Raw genomic sequence first — 23084 nt, forward strand, 5'->3', positions numbered from 1 at the left:
ATCTGAAAGAGATTTCTGAATTCAGGGAGGCCTGGGTTCAAATCCCAGCCCTGCTGTCACAAACCGTGGGTTCCCAGCGTGTTCTCTAACTCCTCAAGCCTTAGTTTCGCACACCTACAAACCAGGAGAGCAAATCGTGCCAACCTCATGGATTTATATAAAGCATTTAGCACAGGGTCCACATTAGAGGAACCTCATGATTGCTAACTACCATTCCTTTATTAGCAATAGATTGCTGACTGACTGGATAATGTTTTCTGTTTTATTTATAAGGTTCCCTGCCCTGACATTATGTCTTAGAACCCCAGTCAAGCCAGGTCTTCTTTTGCCTTATGCCAATAGACAATCTGTTTTCTCAGATTGACAACAGACCCACGATACTATTCTTTAAATCTGCGTGTAGTTTTAGAGATTTACCAACTATGAGGTCTTATCCATCTTTGTGTACCAGTGACCAGGATAATGCCTGGCACGTTGCCTAATGAAGATTTCTTGAATAAACAAGCAGGACTGAAGGACAGCAAGACAGTCCCCAATTTTCTGGACTCACACGAGAGGTCTACTGTCCCAGCCCCTCAATATGTGACTGTGGAGAAGAAGCGGCCAAGATGTAGAGGGTCTAATGCTTTTCAGAAGGCGTTGTAAAGAATACAAATATATACTGTTCGGTAAAATATAAGAAGAAACAGAAACAACTTGCCGTGCTCAGCTGCTCCTGGTTTTTCCTCACTCTCTCTATCTCTGGCGTCGTGCTCACTGGAGTTGCTGTGTAACATTGCTCTTTGTACCGGAGCTGAGAGACAAGCGCAAAACAGTGTGGGATTATGGGAAGCAAGTGTGAGCTAGCACACTGCAACTGACTAAAAGAAACGTTACACAGTGACAGAGCATTCATTAGCTAAAATCTTCATTAGGATTTTAGAGTGAAATATGCTTTGCTAAAAGACTTCGTCATCACAGTGATCCCAGATCTAAGCTTTTTCTTGCCCAAATGTTTTGAATTCTACCTTGGGTTGTTATTCTGCAAACCGCATAATTTAGTGGTGGCCTCTCTGAGTTTGATCTTATCGGCAATGAAAAATGATCCCTTCTGTGAGCTTACAGCACTAAAGCACCATTGCCAAATGACCGTTTTATATTTAAAAATTAAAATTCTGCACTCTTATCATTAGAATCGAGGGTTATGCCAGTCCTATGCCTGCACCTCACTGAGTGGCTGTCACTATGTAAAGAAACCCTGAACCTCAAAGTTTCTTCCTCTACCAAGTTCCAACATTAGAAGCCCATGCTCTGGCTAGCATTACGGAGATATTCCTGACTGACTGCATAGAGGTGCGCTTTCTTAGCTGGGGGATCAGACCCAACGTTTGTGGTCAGCTTTCTTGGCAATTCCACAACACCCCAGGAAATAAATGAGGATCCAACACAGACAGATAGAATGACATGTCCATCAAATGAATTTTTGACAGGTAAAAGGAAAACTAGAGGTTAAAAAATCCCATTATAAGGAACTCCACGGGGACAGTCTTAATGATTTTTTGGAGTTTAAATTTAGTGTTAGAGAATTTTTTTTTTTTTGTAAGACATCACAAGGCCTACAGGGCCTGCAGATAAAATGGACTTGAGATGTATACCCTCAGCAGTGCATGTGCAAGCGAACAGATATTTGATAAGCCTGGAAAATAAATGAGAAAGGGTCAGGTCCCTGCCAGTGTGATTTCTTTCTCTGTGCCGTGGTATGCAGTTTGAGAGTTTAGGCAGATTCTGTGTCGGATAACTGCCTGAAGTGAGGAAAGGTCCAGTGTAATCTCTATTGATGGCAGGATACAAAGAAAGGTTACTCTGGGCTGAGTTCAGAGGAGAAAAAATTGTTGAACAGCATTACTGATGTTGAGAAACTGTTGTAGCCCATTTCTAGTGTATATAAGTTTGGGGACATAAATTTGATATGCAGACTCTTTATGTATTGCATTCATCCACTCACAAACATGCTGAGTCTTTACAGGCAATATCTCACTTAATATTCTAGTCTCTGTTTTATAGATGAGGAAACTGAGGCTTGGAGAGGGGTTGGTAGCTTATGAAGGTTATACAGCAGGTAGGGCCTGAAGCTGGGATCAAACCAACAGTCCAGGGCCCACATTCTTCTCCACTACTCCAGTGTTATCCAAACTTCCACCATGTACACACCACTTCCCATAAGACATGCCAGATATCACCTGTGCTGTGATTTATAGTATTTTCTTATTAAATTAACTCATTATTATTTTCAAATAGTTATTTTAAGGGAGCATTATGTTTCTATGATAAATTGAAAATCGGTAACCCTTCTTTTAGAAAAAGGGACACATTATGACAATCTCTAGGCCATACTGAGTAAAGTAAGTCAGACAGAGAAAGACAAATATCATATGATATCGCTTATATGTGGAATCTAAAAAAATGGTACAAATGAACCTATTTACAAAACAGAAATAGAGTCACAGATGTAGAAAACAAACTTATGGTTACCAAAGGGGAAATGGGGGGAGGGATAAATCGGGAGATTGGGATTGACATATACACACTACTATATATAGAATAGATACCTAATAAGAACCTACTGTATAGCACAGGGAACTCTACTCAATACTCTGTAATGACCTATATGGGAACAGAATCTAAAAAAGAATCTTTTTAGATATGCATATCTATACATATGCATGCATATCTATACATGCATATATAGATATGCATATATGTATATACATATCTATACATAGATATGCATATATACATATGCATATGTGCATATGTATAACTGATTCACTTTGCTGTACAGCAGAAACTAACACAACATTGTAAATCAACTATACTCCAATATAAAATAATTTTTTAAAAAAGGACACATTAAAACAATTTAATCCCTAAGTCAAGGCCAGAGCGGCAGCAGCCACCGTGTGCATCTGAATCACCATGTCGGGGCACTGGCACTGCCAACAGCCTCCTCATGGCCTGAATTATGATTTCTCTCTCCACCACCTTTCTCCTGCCATCTTCCACCCCGAGTACCCATCACACTAAACCTTCCCCTCTTTGAACAGATCTTGGATCCTGAACACATTCAGCTTGCACTGCCAGGAGGGCCCTTTCTCACGAAATCCACCCCAAACTTTTATCAATTCCTCAAGTTCTAACTCAAATGTTACTCTTTCTCCAAGGGTTTTCCTCTCTCTCACTGACATAGCCTTCCTTCTCTGCATTTCCGCAGCAATTTGAAAACAGTATTATTACTTAATATTAAATGAGATATTGCATGTAAAGAACTCAAAAAGCGTAGTAAACACTCAGTAAATATTAATTATTGTTACAGCACTTAATGCACCATCTTTATTTACTGCCACAGCTGCTTCTCCTAGAGACCCTGAGAATACACACAGCCCCTAAGACCTTAACCTCATCTCTGAATGCCCCCAAGAACAAAAACAGAGTAGGCATTCGATACCATGTTCTTTAATAAGCAAACACACATGCTTGGTGTAATGCTACCCCAACATAAATATGTGTGAAATCTTATCTCCACCTTTCAGGAACTGGCCCTCCTACAATGGTATTCATCGTAGTGGTACTTCACCCGGACAAGTGTCATGCGCACAGAAAACAATACTTAAAGGAATATGATCACACATTGCTGATGTTCTTCTGGTTTTCTTTAACTCTCTTGAGCTCTGGTGGATCAGAAATGGCTGTTCCATGGTTCATCTCTTCCTTGTATTTTACCTGCATGATTTATTTTTTAAAATGTAAGTTTTATTCAACACAAGGCTTAAAAAATAGTGAAGAATTCTTCATTTGTAACTACTGCATAGTTGAATTTTTAATTCCAATATTAATTTTCCTTCAGTGGGAACACAAATTTTTATTTCATCTGGTGCTTTCAGGATTCCTTTATCCTGAAGTACAAAGAAACCCATATCCATTCACCTATCCATCACTGAAGAGGGTTTTTTTTGTTTGTTTTTTTTGTTTTGTTTTTTTGCGGTACGCGGGCCTCTCACTGTTGTGGACTCTCCCGTTGCGGAGCACAGGCTCCGGACGCGCAGGCCCAGCGGTCATGGCTCACGGGCCCAGCCGCTCCGCGGCATGTGGGATCTTCCCAGACCGGGGCACGAACCCGTGTCCCCTGCATCGGCAGGCGGACTCTCAACCACTACGCCACCAGGGAAGCCCTGAAGAGGTTTTTTAATTAAAATAAGCATATATTGCTTGTGAAAATAAATTTTATCATCAGGCAGATGCACCAAAAACCTTGGAAATTATCTTAATATAATAACTTATTATTTTCTATTTGAAAAGCAGTTTCTATTTATTAATATGTTAATTGAAATTCACCATGTATTTAAAGGCAAAAGTCAAACTGAGTTAGCTACAAAGTCTTGGAAACACTGTGTATCTGACCGAGAGTACCCAAATGATCCAGAATAAGAAAAAAATGAAAGAAGAGAAAGGGGAAGGTGGAGGGAAATGCACTACAAACAGAGGCCACTGAGTGCTGATCGCTATAGATGGGCCAGTGGCAGAAAGTCAGGAAGTGTCTTCTACCCACACAATCATGTTATGTAATAAAGCCCGCCTATATCCCGGCATTTGCTTCAATCAAAAGCTCCTCGTTCAAGTCTATTTAGAGGAAGATCAACCAGACAAATGATAATGCCAACACACAGTTATGCCTGGGACAAGCTCTTTAAATTTACGAAATGATTAGTGATGCTATCATATCAGGTGGTATTTTAATATGTGTAAAATTCATGGAAGATTGGATTCGAGAAAAAGGACACACACATATATGTACGGAAACATGGGCTAGACTTAAGAGGCATATGTTGACATTTAGCCAAGACTTAAATCTACATAAAACATCTTTTAGAAATCATTTGGTAATGTTTAAAATGATTAAAGCTGAAATCCACACTGACAGTCATAAAGAAACGATACCTAAATATCTTTGCGATCATCTACATCTTAGCGTCTGTACATTTAATGTGAGATATGAGTAACAACGTCAATATTAGGCCAGATCCAGAACAGTTAAATGGAGAGTACATTGAGACAGACTAGCTCTAACTAAGATTCAAAAGTAGTTCTTAACAGAGAAAGCTAATAGCGCAAAGACTTTTACTCTGGAGGTGGAAAATGTCGAGATCTTTAAATGTTAAAGAGTCCTACCTTGGTTCGACAGATCTAGCTAATCTTGAAAGGGCAACTTTCCATTTGAATACTAAGCAGGAGTTTAGGGCCCAACCTCATAGAGATACAGAACTACTATTGTTTGCTAGAAGGGGCAGTGGGATGCTGGGAGATGAAATGATAGACTGTACTACTTTCTGTGATTTTCCTCGGGTGAGAAGCTAAACATGATTAAAGATGAACATTTCTGTTTTTCATACGACTCCAACCAGTCATTTCACTGTAGGCAATAGAACTGCACAGTACAGAACGTTTATAACATTATATACACCAGTACACTGATGGGTACATTTCAAATACTATCATTTGGAAGTGAAGGAAACAACCGTTTTACATTTCTCAGCCGAACGAATTTCTCCACGAGACTCTAGCGTTGCCTGACACAGGCTCTCGCCGTGGCGGATCGGAATCCTCACCGTCAGGTCCTCCTCCTTATGCTTTCCTCAGGAGACAGCTCCATTCACGCTACAGGGATTTTCGTGCGCGGCTCCATTCACGCTACAGGGATTTTCGTGCGCGGCTCCATTCACGCTACAGGGATTTTCGTGCGCGGCTCCATTCACGCTACAGGGATTTTCGTGCGCGGCTCCATTCATGCTACAGGGATTTTCGTGCACTAGGATTCTGCAGATTTTTTGTAAGTTCATTTTGAAGTCTGTTTACCACAGCATTACCTTGCCTCTCCTACTCTGTCTCCACAAATGCCAGTGCACACATTCTAAGATGCCAGGTAACCGTCAGAGTTCCTGACAGAGGAGTTTAATCAAGGCAGTTCTACTTGGATGACTTCAAGAAAACTCTGCCTCTAAGGGTGAAGGTGAAGAGAAAGGTCAGGCAAGGGCAAGCGAGGAAAGAACCCTACTGAGTTCCTCAGCAAGAAGCTAAATACAGTAGGCCCTTCACTTCCTCAGTGTGAAACCGTGGATATGGAGGGCCAGCAGTAAGGCAGTTGAGCATCTGCAGATTTTGGTATGAATGTGTATGAGTGTGTGTGAGTGTGGGTTGGTGGGGCTCCTGGAACCAACGCCCATGGATACCAAGGAATGACTGGATAACAACTATTACCAAATATGCCTATTGGTAAGGATAGCAATTATCCATTGTAAATGTCAAGCACTGAATGAAGACGTTTTTAATCCATAACATTAAACACCTCCTCTACCCTTCCCCCAAGCTCAAAGGGAACTGGGGGTGGGGAAGCAGGTAATTTATTTTACAAAATTATAGTGAAGGTGTGTGCTTTCCTTTGCTGGAAATTGGAAGAAGCAGAAGGCGAATGGGGTCTCTTTGAAACCTTCTCTTAAGCCACCAAATGAATGTTCTAGGGCCTTTAATCATTCTGTCAGGGTAAAATTTCTTTCCTCCAAGTTGTGGAAAGGTATTGAAATGTATCCTTTCTCTGAAAAATTTAATACACTTAAAATTCTGTTCAAAAGGGTGAAATCTAATCCTAGATTTCATTACTGTACTATTAAAGTGATCTATCTCTTATGCCCTATGATATATCAAGATGAAATACTGCTTTAGGTTCAAGGGGAACAAGGCTACAGTTTCCCTCTGAAAGTTAGACCTTTGATATTTGATGAAATAGTGCTTCAACAAAGTGAAGAAAAAAAGGCAGCCAGTTTAGTAAAGAACCAAAAACATTTATCTAGCTTATGTTTGCTTTTGGAAAGGATGATTAATGCTATAGAGAACTGGGGGCTTCCATGGTAGCGCAGTGGTTAAGAATCTGCCTGCCAATGCAAGGGACACGGGTTCGAGCCCTGGTCCGGGAAGATCCCACATGCCGCGGAGCAACTAAGCCCGTGCGCCACAACTACTGAAGCCTGCACTCAAGAGCCTGCAAGCACAACTACTGAGCTCACACGCCACAACTACTGAAGCCTGCGCACCTAGAACCCATGCTCCGCAACAAGGGAAGCCACTGCAATGAGAAGCCACCGCAATGAGAAGCCCGTACACCGCATTGAAGAGTAGCCCCTGCTCACCGCAGTGTAGAGAAAGCCAGCGCACAGCAACAATGACCCAATACAGCCAAAAATAAATAAATAAATAAATTTATATTTTAAAAAATGCTATAGAGAACTTACTGAACTAATATTCTGCTGATTTTTCTTCACTCGTTCAATCTCTGGAGTATCTTTTACTGCTGTGCCAGCTCCTACTTCTTTCTTATAAAGTACCTTTATTATAAGAGAAGGAAAAGAATAACTATAAGCTCATTAGAATTCAAGTCCTAGAGATCTGATTCTTGAAAAAGAAAATTTCTCAGATTTTAAAGTAATGTGAATACAGCTTCTATTTATGAGAACCAATGTCACGTTAATCAATTAAATAATCCATTATGAGAATAAATGCAAAACTTTGGTTTTGTATTCCACAATATTACAGTAAACCTCTACTACCTGTTCTAGGGTATGTTTGGTAACTTACAAGGCTTGATCTGAGAATATAAATCAGCAAACTAGAGTTTCCTTCTCAAATACAAATACATATCACATGTGTATTTGAGAAAAATCAAAGGACATATTAAAAAAGCTCACTAAGCAGTTATCATTTAATTCAAAACCAGCATGAAGTTTTAAGCAACTGCTATTCTCCAAATGAGAGCAAAGATGCTCTCGTTCTCTTCAAAGAAAACATTAGCTCTATCTTCAACATCAACACTAAGTCAGCCTATTTTCCTTATCTTTCCACTTATTCCTTAGACCTTCCCATCCTTACCAATACCCACCCCTTTCAAACACAGAGCAAAAGAAAAAACAAAGTGTCCTACAGAAAAATCCCTACCAATACCCACCCCTTTCAAACACAAAGCAAAAGAAAAAACAAAGTGTCCTACAGAAGAATAGAATAATTATAAGGAAGTCATACGAGGACAGAACTACTCCCTCTCTTGATATTTGTTAACCCGCGGGTCCCGTGAGTGTGTGTGAGTCGGGGTGGGGAGAGGGGGGCCCTGGAACCACCAGGACCAGTGGGGGTCAGGAGAGCAGGACATGAGAGATGTTCCCCTGCAAAAGCTAGAAATTTGGGAGACCGTGGAATCACAGGAGATAAGAGCCACACTGCCCTTCTCCCTCATCGACTCCTCCAGCAAGATTTCTCCATTTCTCAGCACCGCCTGCCTGTGAAGACCCTAAAGGTACCTGAGCAGCACACCTGGAGGGTTAAGAGCTTGCCAATTTACTAGAAGCAGAAAATATTCCAGAAATCTTCAGAAATAATAGAATTTATATTTTTAATAACACATTTGCCTAACTACTAAATGAGTTCATTCTACATTAAAATATTAGCTGTACCATCAATTTTTATTTTAGAATTCAAGTTTATATATCCCTTAAATATAAGCCCAATATCTTAATGAATGGTGCTGACAAAATTCCTATGCCTCAGAACAAAAATATGAAAGTTTAGGAACTGGTTACAAACTGCTAAACCCCTAAGTATATTATCAATGTAAATAATCAATGACCAGGAAGGAAATCACTTCATATGACTATTTTCATTCTTCAAAGTAAAATCTGTGTGGAAGATTAAGATCTCTTTCTTGAGTGAAATTTTAAAATTCAGTTAAAAATAGCAGTTGCTTGTACCAGAGAAGGAGATATGAATTTGTAATGCTACAACAATCACGATAAATTATAAGTTGTAAGAACATTTGGTATTCTTATTATTTTAAAGAAGGAAAGATATACATTTGACAGAAAATCCTAGCAATGCAGCCAAAAATCAGACAATGAGGGAAAAAGGCCCTCCTTACAAAACATAATTTCAAGGTGGCAACTGAAAAGAAATAATGACTACTCACCGCACTAATGTTTTGTTGAGTTGTCTTAATTCTCTGGATTTCAGGAGTATCTGCCACAGTAGAATAGCTAGAAAGCATCTTCTCTGCCTCATCTTTATACTTTTTCTAAAATTATAAACAGTGAATGTGAATCTGAAACTCTGTGTGCGCATGTACGAGAGACAGAGACAAAGAAAATGGCACTACTTTTTCCAACTCTATTATATACCACCTGGCTCTAAATTATATCTTAGGATTCAAAGCAGTTGTTGATGTGCTTATGCCATAGTAAACATAAAAGCATATGCAAACAGAGTAGGCAAACAGTCTAGGAAATCACATTCACCTCCACTCAGGCAATGAATGCCTCCCAACCCAGACTATTCAAACGCCCTGGGAGGGCTTGACCTTGATAGCATTCCTACGCCTAGAACCTACTCTCTCAGGAGCAGTCCCAGCTCCTGTTCAAAGTAGCCCTTAGAACTCCTACCAGTAACCTGACTCTCTTTGCTTACTTGTTTTCATGCTTCTGGATTTATGCTTTGCTTCCTACTTCAGATAAAGATACATTTGATTAAGAGAAAGGTACTAGTATTTTGTAGTGGAGACTGAAATCTCAATTTTCTTTCTACTAAATGTACTCTGAGGGCTTCCCTGGTGGCGCAGTGGTGGAGAATCTGCCTGCTAATGCGGGGGACACGGGTTCATGCCCTGGTCCGGGAGGATCCCACATGCCGCGGAGCAACTAGGCCCGTGAGCCACAACTACTGAGCCTGCGCGTCTGGAGCCTGTGCTCCGCAACAAGAGAGGCCGCGATAGTGAGAGGCCCGCGCACCGCGATGAAGAGTGGCCCCCGCTTGCCACAACTAGAGAAAGCCCTCGCACAGAAACGAAGACCCAACACAGCAAAAATAAATTAATTAATTAATAAACTCCTACCCCCAACATCTTAAAAAAAAAAAAAATGTACTCTGAGCTCTGATACATCCTGGGCAATTCCTTCTACTAGTGCCAGCATTTACATAGTATTAGGTATTGTCCTAAATACTTAACACACATTAACTCATTTAATTAACCCCACAAGCAGATACTATTATTATCCACTCTTACAGATGGGGAAATGTAGGGATTAGCTAAGAAGTGTCAGAACCAGGATTTAAACCCAGGCACTCTGGCTCCAAAGTCAGGGAAGGTAACTGCATGGCATACGGATGCTCGTTAGGAAAGGTAATTCCTGTTCATGTTGAAATGCACCACAGCATCATTACACCGTTTTAAGTATTCCATTGTATCCCAAATAACTAAAATTCCTTAAATCAGATGTACCCTCATCATACTCAAAAAATCAACACTGTTAAGTTAAAGCAGGAATTCCAACAGCTCAGGCATCACTTCCTATGGGAAGCTTTTACTTTTTTTTTTTTTTTTTTTTGCGGTATGCGGGCCTAGCACTGTTGCGGCCTCTCCCGTTGCGGAGCACAGGCTCCGGACGCGCAGGCTCAGCGGCCATGGCTCACGGGCCCAGCCGCTCCGCGGTATGTGTGATCTTCCCGGACCGGGGCACGAACCCGTGTCCCCTGCATCGGCAGGCGGACTCTCAACCACTGCGCCACCAGGGAAGCCCAGTATTGGATTCTTGAGTGACAAGCCACCGAAGCTGAGTCCTGTAACTCTCATTTTGAACCAGTGAATGTTTAGACTCTTTGCTCATGTCAACCAGAATTTTGACAAATTTGGTCAAATTCGGTTAAAAATTATTTCAACACAAACCCCATTAACCAAATTCAATTCCTTCATCATTTTTCTTTAACCATTTTATTTTTTTCATTCCCTTTACTATTTTTCCATTAGGATTCATTCTTTTTGTAACAAATTTTATAACAAAGAAATTATTCACTAATGAATATTTTTGCCCAAATCAGATTTTATCTGATTAACTTTCTTCTTCCAATAAACTTTCTTTTGTGGTCATTATTTCTCTCACATCCAGTTTTCTAGAGGATATGTTACGGGTGTACCTGGCAAATTAAATTTTATCAAGAAAACTTAGTTCTTCCATTAAATTTTAGTTAATATTCAATTTCACCTAGTACAGTTTTATTCACTCAGTTTCAGTTGAAGTTGATTATTTTAATTAAAACATTCATGATGAAATGGATAAAAGACAAATTGTTTGTAATTTTTTTCTGTAGTATAAGCATTAGAGCCAAGTTCACGATAGAGTCAAAAAATGGAAATTAAAAAGGTCAAAATGCCCTTGGACCCAAAACAGAGGGCCCCAACACGGGCGCTCTGACACTCAATAATGTCTGTTGAACTGAATCTACAGCAGTTGTCCCTTTCATTAATGAGGTAATCAGGTTTGGTCAATGGTTCCTTTATAATAGAGTGCATTGACTTTGAATAGAAAGCCCTCAAAAAGACACCAATCACAGAGACACACACAGCACAAGGTGACTGGATATTAGAATACATTATCCTAAGCATCTTCATTCTCTACCAACCTGGCTATAGATTTCAGATGCCCTCTTGGCTCGAAGCATATCCGGGATATCCATGCTCACTTGCATTCCTTTCCCTTTAATTTCATTTTCTAAGTCTTTCTTATATTCTTTCTAAAAGAACAGAAAACAATCTTCAGAGCTTTGCATGGCCTTCCATAGCAATGTAGATATTTATGTGTTTGAATCTCAATGCCACACGTATGGAAACACCACTTATACTTTTCCTGTATGCAATTCGGTATGTTTGTTTTAAACTGTGTGTGCCATTAGTTTCTTACCTGGCTGGCCATTTCAGATGCTTTCTTAGCTCTCTGGATATCGAGGGTACCTGTGCTCACCTGCATGCCTTTCCCTCTAATTTCAGTCTCCAGATCTCTTTTATAATCTTTCTGCAGAAAATAAAACCTGCAATTAAGGCTTTACAATAATTTGAAAATCTGTGTTGAAAAACTCGATGTCATTTTTGACATCAAGATCATGGCTTTTAGAAATAAGTCAGACCTTTATGTCTTTTATTTCTAGGAAACAACAAAGATTTTTAATTTGTGGCAAGAACACAACTCGGAGTGATGTATTCAAAAGGAATCAGGAGGTTTTCTCTACTAACCTGACTTAAAAAAGAAAACAGAGTGAGCTGAAGGAAAATGTTTTATATTTTAATATGGTAAAATTGATAAATTATTGGTTAATATATAACTCAGTTGATGAATATCAATAAAATGTGAGTATAAAATTGTCAGGTCTTATTCTGTAGTGAATAATTGCTGGTTGCTTCCCTGGAATCCCACTCCTCTTTTTCCTTCATTAGCTCCTTGATTTGCCACTGGGCAACTCACTGCTTCCTGTTCTAAGCCCCCAGCTTGGCTGAGACTGGCCGCCATCCAAGAGCCCCATTGGGCTTAAGTAAATCGTTATAGCCCACCCCTGGCCCTTCATGATCGGTTCAAGGATAGGTACATTTCTTTTTCCACACAAGGTATCAAGAGACTTTCTCTTTCCTTCTGGACATGAATGGAGAAGTCTGTAGCCCTAGGATCTGCCAGATGTCTCTCTGCAAACAGGAGAAAAAAGCCTGCCTGAGAACAGAAAGATAGAAAACGAAACGGAATCACACTGTTTGAGTCCTAGATCAAGCCACACCCAAGAATTCCTCTACTGTTTGGTTACAAGAACAATAAGTTATCTGCTTTTTTGAGCCAGCTTGAGTTGCATTACCTGTTACTTATAATAAAATGTCATAAGTACACAGACACAACTGTCTTAAGAGACTCTTGTCACATTCTAAAACTGATTTTAAAATTCAGCAAGCTGTACTCTTATAATTGTACATTTTTCTGTATGTTTTTCGTCAATGAAAATTATATTAAAAGGAAAAAAAACTATTGATTACCTCCTATTAAATTCTTTCAAAAACAGTTATTTTCTATTATGTTGACATACTGTAGATCTGTGATTCCCTGCTCTAAAGTAAATTTCGCTTTGCTTATTTGTGGTGTTCTAAATTTAGAGACGTCGTAACAGAAATCTCAATCTCAGAGAAATACTGTATTTTTCCCCATCTACTACCCATAAATCTGCCTATTTTCACTGACTTACAGTCTCAGTTTCACTTTTCGAATGAAAGTTCAAGTACTAATGTCTAACTTTCAAACTAATAATATTCAATTATTACTATGTCTGTAAACAGCTCTGTTTTTAGCCAGCTTCTTTAGGCCCGAAAGCAAAACACCTCATTTGAAGGGCAATATATGTAGAAACTGAGGTACTGATCATAGATTTTGCCACCAAAGTCTCATGGTAGAAGTATGTCATCTAATTTTCCGATATGAACTTTCAAATCTAAAAGCATTCAAAAGCACATAAATAGACTACATAGGACGCTAATCACATCAGTTAATATTGATGCATAATAAAATACCCGAAAACTTAAAAGAAAAACATGATGACATCTAGGTTCCAAGCAAGTCCCAATGCACACATGCTTTTAGAGCCTGAGTCAAATGTGTTAATGACCCAGTGGCTAAAGAAAGTCACATGGTCAAGCCCACAGGTACAGGAAGGTTTGAATATTAGACGTCATTTGTGTAATAATACAGCACATTGACTTTACTTGAAAAAATAAACACTGAGCTATATAGCAAAGTCCCTAAGTCTGGTTGAAAAGGATCTGAGAGCCTGTCATTTGGGCAAACTGGGACATGGTTATAATTACATGCAAATGAGACCTCCGGATTACAAACATAATAGCCTCACCAAAATTGGTTTAAGCTACCTGTAACCACAGTACAGCTGACTCCCCTAGGCCTGTTTTTCCCATAGGCTCTCAAGAACAAAAATGCACCATTTTCCTAGTAAGTCTGAGCCATGAACAACACGGGTTTGAACTGTGCGGGTTCACTTATACATGGATAGTTTTCAATAGTAAATACCACAGTACTACCTGGCCTGTGGTTGGATCAATCAGCGGGTGCAGAGGAACCACAGATACATAGGGGAGACCATAAATTATATGTGGGTTAACCCCCATGTGGTTCAAGTGTCAACTGTGTACACTCCCAAGATACTCAGAGAAATCTAAACCAGCATATGGCTGAATAAGGTAACGTATCACCATATACTAAGGAAAGATGCAGCACTCCAACTTCTCATAAAAGGAAGACGTCACAGAAGGTTCTTAGGTAAAAGTGTGAAATGCAAAATCTCTATTCTTCCCACATTCTTTTCTCCAGAGGAAGTATGCTTTATTTTGGCCTCAAGTCTCAGCCCCATGAGGGTGATTTGGAAAAACTCTTCTACAGCTCCAAATTCCCCACCCCACTCCCACACTCCAATCCAGGACCTTAACTAATACTGGATGTCACACTCTCCTCATAATAACAAAAATAGCAGAAAATTGTTAAGTAGTGATTTGATAGTTACTGGGTAGTTACCTACTCAGAAGCTCAAGGAGGCCACCGTAAGAAAGTACTAATAAATCTAAGAAATGAATGACAAGAGAGAGCACGAGAAAGAACCAACCATGCAAAACCCAGGGGAAGGAGTATGGCGCCCATGCTGCCCATGACTGGAAGCCACTGGAGAGTTTTCAGTGGGAGGAATCACATAACTTAATTCTTCCAGGATTATTCTGGCTGCTGGGTAGAGAATGGGTACTGAGAGGTCAGTGATGGAAGCAAAGTTCTGGTTAGGAAGATACTGTAATGATCCAGGTGATAGAGATGGTAGCTTGGATGAGGGTGGGGGAGAGTAGATGGATCTAGGAAGTCATTATGGGGCTGGAGTCAACGAAACTTGCTGACAAGAGAAATCAAAGTGACTTGGGAAAAATTAAGGGTTGTCGGCGTGTAATGTTGAGTCCCTGTTACAATGCACTTAAACGCCATTTACATGTGGTCGTGCCTATGGGACATTAGATGTAAATGGTTGCATATTCACATCCACGTTATAGAATACAATTCTTCTATAAGAATGAAGTAGAACTATGTGAAGCAACATGGAAAAGGGTCCGTAATATTTAGTGAGAAAAGCAAGCACAAAGTACATGGTATTTATTTAAGGTTTTTTTAAGTCTCTGTGTGCACAAGTGTATAGTCACCTATATACAAATAAAAGTGGACCTGGAAGGCTCTACAGCAAATTCGTAACAATGGTCTCAGGGGGATGACAGAATTAAGGGCAGAGTCAAAGAAGGTTTTCAAGTGCCTGTTCAGCATGCATCCTCCCACCCCCCCCCCCACCATTTCTAAATGGAATCCCTACTCGTCAAGAATTCTCCGGCATCCCTAGTTTCTTTGACTAAGTCAGTTATGGCTATTCCATTCCCCTGGCCAGTACCTAACCCTGGGGATGGAAGCAGATCCCAACACAGCAGTAACTCCGCCGGCAGTTAATCAGCTACCTCTCAACCTCCAGATTTCCTGGGTGGGACTCAGTCCTAAGCCAGCTCTTCCTAACTGCACTTGTCACATCGTAGCTCTCCCAGTAACCCAACTGAAGCCTCACCCTAGCCAGCCTTGAGGTAAGTGAGCTGCACCACTTAACCTGTACCCCAACTTTCTCTTTATGTATTCTTCTTCTAAGTCATCTCTTCCCAAATACTCTCTGCTCCAGTGGCCCTGTTACATTTTCAAAATTTCTGGGGGAATTCAAGAGATGTGGAACTGATTCTGGGGAATTTCCTTCGAAAAATACACATTTCCTTCTGACTGCTACAACTTTGTTATCTTGTATATCATGTCATAGCATCTAAGACAAAACTTCTAAATTAATATCCTGTTGTTCATGTGTTACATGAAGAAAAAAACGGCATTAGATGAATGAACCTCAACCCAAAATTCCTGACCCTACAGAAATTTCAGACGTGTTGATGAGGTCAACAGAGGATATTTTGAGAACATGCAACCAAATCACACAGAAATGGCATGATTGCCATGTTACAGTCTCGATGTGTGATTTTCAAGTTCTGCTCACCAAGTTGGAAACGCAGATATGCCAAGTAGCACACGATCCATCCTTCAAGAAAAAATGGTATGAAAATATTTATCATAGTTTAAAATTAACATGAGATTTGTATTACGGAATAAAGTGAGCAGGTGTGTGTGTGTGTCTGTGTGTCTGTGTGTGTGTTCTATTAAAATGCCTTTCCCCAAGTTTTCTTTGATATACTTGAAGTTAATGAGCAAAGCAGAAACTGTAAATTTTCCCAGTAAGCATGATGACTGCAGATGGTTTCCATTCCAAACTGTTAAACTAGTCACAGAAAGCTTTGGAAAATGTCATGTACTAATCAGTTTGTTACTATGATTTGTACGAGTCTCAAGGTCTGCATCACTCACTCTACTAACCTCACTAGCTATCTCAGAAGCTCTTTTGGCATGCTGAATTCCAAGGGTGTCAGTGCCAACTTGCATTCCCTTCCCTTTAATTTTTGATTCCAGATCTTTCTTGTATTCTTTCTGTAAAAAAGCAACATTTTACAACACTCAGACACTCAGGGGACAAACATACATCTGTATTCAATGATACCAAAAATGGCTAAACGTATTTTTTTAAAAAAGAAAACATAGTTTACTTTGAACTATGAATGACCGCCTAGAACTAAATTTTCTGAACTGCTTAGAACTATATTCACTATTCTCACTGAAGAAGAGTATATATACACTCTGAAGATTTTTATTATAAAAAGGCTATTGCCAGGTGAGAATCTTCACTGACAATTGTCTTGAGGCCTGAAGGACAGAGGCAAGTTTAAATGAGTTGATATTTTAGAAAGAAGACTGATTTTGAGGTCAGAGCACTCTTGGCTGTGTGTGTGATGTTGGAAATCTTTCTTCACATTTCTGGTTTACTCATCTGCAATTGGGGATAATAATTCCTCCACGCAGGATCACTGGGAGGGTCAGTGAGACAGCACATAGCCTAGCGCCCAGCACAGAGCGGGTGCTCAGTAACTGACAGCTTCTTCTGGTCTTTTACTCCTATACCCACATGCGAAGATCTGGGTTTTTGCTGCTCCTGCTACCGTGTTGCCATTCACCTTTCACTGGCTGAACTCTGCCATTGAGAGTTTAAAACAACTTTTCCAAGTATTATTGACAAGTGATTTACAGGATCTGACTCTGAATGTCACTGGATATGTCATCACAACAGAAGAATTTGTAGAAAATTACTAACGCGGGTAAGTGTAATGACAATATTAGCCAGACATCGTGGCAGACAGCTGCTGTTTCTGCCCGAACAGCATCTATTCCTCCCTATTCTGGCAAAAAGTTCTACAATTTTCTCTTGAGGAATTACCTCTAACCCCTCTCAATCCATAAACTTTGGGTGGGTTGATTTCCTACTACCCACATATACTTTTAATTCCACTAAAATGCTTTTAATGTTTCCTTTAATTTATGTAAAGAACACTAGCCAAAGACGAACGTAAATCTTTAGAAACACATATCAATTTAGACTATTTTATATTTAAAACATCATTAAACTACCTAGAAAGTTAACTGACTCCTGACTCCAGTCTTGACTGGGTCAAGTGTGGGCACAGGACAGAAGGTGACCCAATGAGATTCAATCCTTAGACCTTAATCCTATTTTAAAGAAGCAGATGCTCACTTCCTACTGGGATTAGTGGCCACAGACATGAGTTATCCTGTCGTGAAGAGGGGCCATCACATAGAAGCAGCCTCTCACAAATGAAGCAACTGCGAAGATAACAGAACTGAGGGATGAAGGAAGAGAGACATCATTCGAATTCCAACCTGAAGGAAACCTGATCTTCGGATTTCTCTGTTCTTCAACCAAAACAAAGTTTCTTTGTTGCTTAACCCAGTTTGAGTTGGGTTTCTATCATTTGCAACCTAATAGGGTCATCACCATCATCACCACCACCAACATCGCCACCGTTTATTAACATACGGGGATAAAGCTTTAAATTTTTTCACTGCTAAAGTCAGCCAGATTCTCCTCAAAGCCCAGTGCCATTATTTACTATTAAAGTAATGACATAACACAAGGATTAAAGGATTTAAAGCACTTCAGAGGCACTTCATTCTTATAAATTTCATGTAAAGTAAGTAATGGCCACTATCATTTTATACAGAGGTTTAAGTGGACTCAGTAGCTAGGCAAGGACTAGGACAGTCATTTTGTTTATGGGCATGACAGCATGGGAACTTTTTAAAATTTTTTAGTTTTTATTTTTTTTGCGGTATGCCAGCCTCTTGCTGTTGGGGCCTCTCCCGTGGCGGAGCACAGGCTCTGGACGCGCAGGCTCAGCGGCCATGGCTCACTGGCCCAGCCGCTCCGCGGCACGTGGGATCTTCCCGGACCGGGGCACGAACCCGTGTCCCCCGCATCGGCAGGCGGACTCTCAACCACTGCACCACCAGGGAAGCTCCAGCATGGGAACTTTTAAACTACAGTTATTGACAGACCATGATAACACACCTTCCTAATATGCCTTTCACTTGTTTAAAAGATGAAGTTAAACCTTATTAAATTATTTTGGTTAATTATATAGAATTTTCTCTAAAATGAGGAAATGGTCATTTGTCTCACACCACATAGACAGGAAATGGTGAGCATCATTTTTTTTTAATTCATCGATGGGGAAAAGACTCTTTTAGGTCATAGCTGCTTATAATCATCTTGCACATAAAAGCTGTGGAACATTTACACTGTACACAGTTGACCCTTAAACAACAAGAGGACTAATCCGCCTATGACTCATCATCGGCTCTCCACATCCTCAGCATCCACAGATCCACAGATGCAGCCAGCCGCGGACCGTGGAGCGCTGTCGAATTTACAACTGAAAAACAAGCACGGACCGTGGAGTGCCGTAGAATTTACAACTGAAAAATACTATAAGGGGACCTGCACCGCTCAAACCCACGTTGTTCAAGGGTCAACTGTAAAATCTCTGAGAAAGGTTTACAGACAAGGAGACCAGCTGAAAATGCATACATTCTCAATTGTTAAATAAATGTACTCACCTCACTAGCCATTTCAGATGCACGTTTTGCTCTCTGAATATCAAGTACTTCTGAATTAAGTTCCATTCCTTTCCCTTTTATTTCATTTTCCAAATCTTTTTTATATTCCTTCTATGAGACAAGAATATTATTGCGTGAAACTTACTAGGAAACTCTAATTAATATATTGTTCTTTTTTTTTAACATCTTTATTGGGGTATAATTGCTTTACAATGGTGTGTTAGTTTCTGCTTTATAACAAAGTGAATCGGCTATACATATACATATGTTCCCATATCTCTTCCCTCTTGCGTCTCCCTCCCTCCCACCCTCCCTATCCCACCCCTCCAGGCGGTCACAAAGCACCGAGCCATATCCCTGTGCCATGCGGCTGCTTCCCACTAGCTATCTGCCTTACTATATATTGTTTTACATGTTTTCCAGAGACCACAGAAAGAAAATATTTCTAGAAAGGAATGAACCAGATTTCGGAGCATTCATGCTCTATATTTCCTACAGATACTTCATTTTCTTTTTTAATCATGCTTGAGTGGCTTCCAATATTATCAGTCTTTTTTCTTTCATCCTTTCCTCTCATATATTTTGGTACCATATTGGTGCCGTATTTTAAAAAGACATCTTCCCTTTAAATGGTGAGGACGATCTTAGGAATGCATGTTTCTTACTAATTATTTGAAGTATTTCTTTGAAAGCTGTCTATAAAATATGAATCATCAGAAGAACATAATTGGAAAAGAATGAAAAACTACAAAATCAAAAGGACTGATATGGCCAAAATTTTTTTAAAGTTTCCGTTTTATTCAAAGATTTGTAAAACCAAATAATTTCCTACAGATTGATAATATATAGTCTGAATTTTGCCCATTTAAATATATGTTAAGTAGATCCAAATGTCTTTACTAATCCTTACATATAACATGGGTTTTTTTGTGTGTGCTCATGAATTTCTTGTCTTCTTACTAATTGAATTATGAAAACAATATATATCTTAATCCAATTCAACTAAGCTGCCTTTATGACTAACTTGTCAGATGAAAGATGAGACTTCCTTTAATGATAAGAAATCATGTTCTAGTTAATTCTAGGATTCATTTGATGTTATTTTCTCTTTGTCCAGTTTAATCAAATTAGCCAGTACTCTGCTTAACTAATAGCCTACAAGACATTGTAATGACCTGCATGTAATTTTGGAAAGAGCTCTGGAGTCAAATGACCTGGATGAAAGTCAGAGTTCTTTCACTTATTAGGTCATGTGAACTTCAAGAGAACTTTAAGTAACTGAGCCTTGATTTCCACAGAACAAAATGAAAATAAAAGTACTTGTCCTACCAGTGTCAAGGACAATTGAGGAAATCAAATGAAATGAAGTATAAAATGATACTTTGAATACTTTAAATGGCAACAGAAATGCAAAGACCATAAAGTAAAGAATGAGAAGACAATTTAAAGCCAAATGCTCACACTTTCAAAGGGAAGTCACAATTTCATTAAGTTACTGAGTCTCTTTCTAAAATTAGACATCACTAGAACTTAATCAAAAGATTTTTAATCATTGTCTCTAAGCTTTTTTCCTACACTGATGCATACATTCTAGATCAGTAAGTCTAAAATAAGATTCACTCAAAAAGATAAATAAAAGAGACTGGCGATGGCGTGTATATTAAAGTCATCTTTTTTTTTTGGCCACACCATGCAGGATCTTAGCTCCCTGACTAGGGATAGAACCCAGGCCGCCTGCAATGGAAGCATGGAGTCCTAACCATTGGATCACCAGGGAATTCTTAAGTCATTTATGATTCTCAAAATAGAGCTCACATTGTCATTTGTATGTAAATAAGAAAAAGATTCCCCTTTAAAAACTTCATATAAATGGTGCATATTTTTTAAATGGAAGACAGTAATAGCAGGGAGCTGCCACATGATCACCCTTCAACTTCAAAAGCTTTTATAGGATCTAGAAGTGAGAAGAGGTAGGGTAGCAAGGACTCTCTTCCATAAATTATATGCCTGTTTCAGCCCGGCATATATACAACAGTGAATCACATTAAATTTCTAAAAGCAGTTAAATGGTAAAGGCCAGTTGGCATTTGCTTATTAAAAAAGTTCATGATGATTCATGTCTGTGTAGGTAATTATACTCCAATTTATTTCACTGGCTTAAGACATTTCTTTCAGGAATAGTTTCTTCAGTTCAAAATTCCGGATGAAATGGAGTTCTCTAACGCTTTCTCTTAATGTAAAGAGAATCTGTTTAAACAGGGAATTGAAAGAGCTCCAGGTTACTTAGCAACCATTTTTTAAAAAAAAGAAACAAAACAAAACTTTTAAACTGTGAACATGCTATTTTTAATTGTTATATTTGAGGGCCTTAATATTCAACACATTTAATACACTGTGAGCCAAAATGTACCACTAAGTTTGGGGTTTGGGAGGACGTCCTGCTGAGCATAAAATGAAAAATGGACAAGAATTCCTAGGTTCTATGTGCTAAACATTATTTTTCCCTACTTAGAACAAAAACCACTTATAAATGTACCATTTATCCAGACTGTCACAATAAGCACCTCATTTCTGATATCAAATGTCATGAGAATGCTGCAGTGCAGGGGAGGAACAGGAAACAATGGTTCTAATACATGTTCTTACAATAACTAAATTTGAGAGAATCAAGCTAGCCTCATCCATATTGAAAATATTTTTTTGAAAAACTAACTGCTATAAAGCTGTGAAACTACTTATAGAGCTTCTAAGCTACAACCCAAACACAAAATCAAACTATTTTTCAAGTTTTTCCAGGAAATCTGGGTAATTTCTTCCCTCATCTTTAAACGGAAATGTTAACACTTACCTGTTTTTAATGAAAATGGAAAACTCTATTAGTAAAGCTCAAAGTGAGGGAAAGAGTAATGGATGAATAACTCAAACACTGAATTAGAGAATTAGTAGAGAATTGTTTAGGACCTATTTCCTGGGTTATTTCTTTAAATGTCTTTTGTAGAATTGTATAGCAATAGTAGGATCATACCTCCTTCAGAAGGCTGGTGATGTACTTTACATGTAAAAACTCTGGAGTCTTGTCTAAATCCATCGATGACCTTCCTTTAATCTCCTTCTCAAAATCCTCTCTGTAAACTTTCTGTTAGATAAGACCACATGATTTTAAATTTAGAAAATATTAATGACTGTTGAAAAGATAATAGAACAAGGGTTCCTGGAACAAAACTGATGTTTTTCGTATATAATTCTACCACCTCTGAATATTTTATTTACAGGAAAATAACTCCAACTTTATCATCAATTTTAGAATTCTACCAAACAAAAGCAGGCTCTTCAAGTACACCGGCTCCCTCTAGGAAAGCATTCTGAAAGGGGCTACTTAACATCTCAGACTCTGTTACTGTTTGACATCAGCCCGTTTCAGGAGGAGAACCAATACCACTGGCTATTTGACTGGATCCCCTGTTTGGTCCACCCGAAAGACAGTGGATCCACCCACTGGAAGAAAATCTAGAGGCATGGAAATCCACTCAAACCAAAGGAGAATGAACGTTTATGTCCTCATCGTCCCTCTTAAATGTTAGTCTTATGTGAATTCAAGGAAGACCATTTCTGGAAATTCCCTGGCGGTTCAATGGTTAACACTTGGCACTTTCACTGCCGAGGGCTGGGGGGGGGGGGAGGGGGGCGGTTGGTGTGGGGGGGTCAATCCTTTATCCGGGAACTAAGACCCCGCAAGCAAGCCACGTGCAGCCAAGGAAAAAAAAAAGACCATTTCTAAAATGTAATGGAGGCTGGAGGAGATTTTCCTTTAATAATTTTGGCATTGAGAATATTTCTCTACCATCTACGGAGTTGACATGAATCAAGTTACACCGTGAGGAGAATCTTATCTGGAACCTGATAAACTGTTCTTTGGGTAACAGTTCACGACCAGAAATGAAAGGAGATTGCGGAGGGCCTCAATCCATATCCCCATCTGCCTGTTTGACATTGCCACCCTTTGGTTATTAGGCTCTAAATTCTACATTTGAGCTAGGCGTTTGAACATCAGTGGAAACCCAGGATTCA

The 23084-nt window shown here is 39.3% G+C and overlaps 1 protein-coding gene across 6 annotated transcripts in view; it reads right to left on the minus strand.

Moving 5' to 3' along the window:
* NEBL (nebulette) overlaps window positions 1–23084 on the minus strand; it is a 339555-nt gene that overhangs the window by 34755 nt on the left and 281716 nt on the right. For 4 of the 6 annotated variants that reach the window (XM_067702916.1, XM_067702904.1, XM_067702901.1 and 1 more), the window contains 9 exons: window positions 22042–22152; window positions 19017–19127; window positions 16368–16478; window positions 11802–11912; window positions 11524–11634; window positions 9041–9145; window positions 7320–7412; window positions 3667–3759; window positions 701–793 (listed from right to left, as the gene is read on the minus strand). The exons of the other annotated variants lie outside the window; for them this stretch is intronic. In XM_067702916.1, coding sequence (XP_067559017.1) covers window positions 701–793; window positions 3667–3759; window positions 7320–7412; window positions 9041–9145; window positions 11524–11634; window positions 11802–11912; window positions 16368–16478; window positions 19017–19127; window positions 22042–22152 — 939 coding nt within the window. The remainder of the gene's footprint in view (window positions 1–700; window positions 794–3666; window positions 3760–7319; window positions 7413–9040; window positions 9146–11523; window positions 11635–11801; window positions 11913–16367; window positions 16479–19016; window positions 19128–22041; window positions 22153–23084) is intronic. 6 annotated transcript variants of the gene reach the window in all.

The sequence above is a fragment of the Pseudorca crassidens genome, chromosome 1 (genome assembly GCF_039906515.1).
Source record: "Pseudorca crassidens isolate mPseCra1 chromosome 1, mPseCra1.hap1, whole genome shotgun sequence".
Taxonomy (NCBI): Eukaryota; Metazoa; Chordata; class Mammalia; order Artiodactyla; family Delphinidae; genus Pseudorca; species Pseudorca crassidens.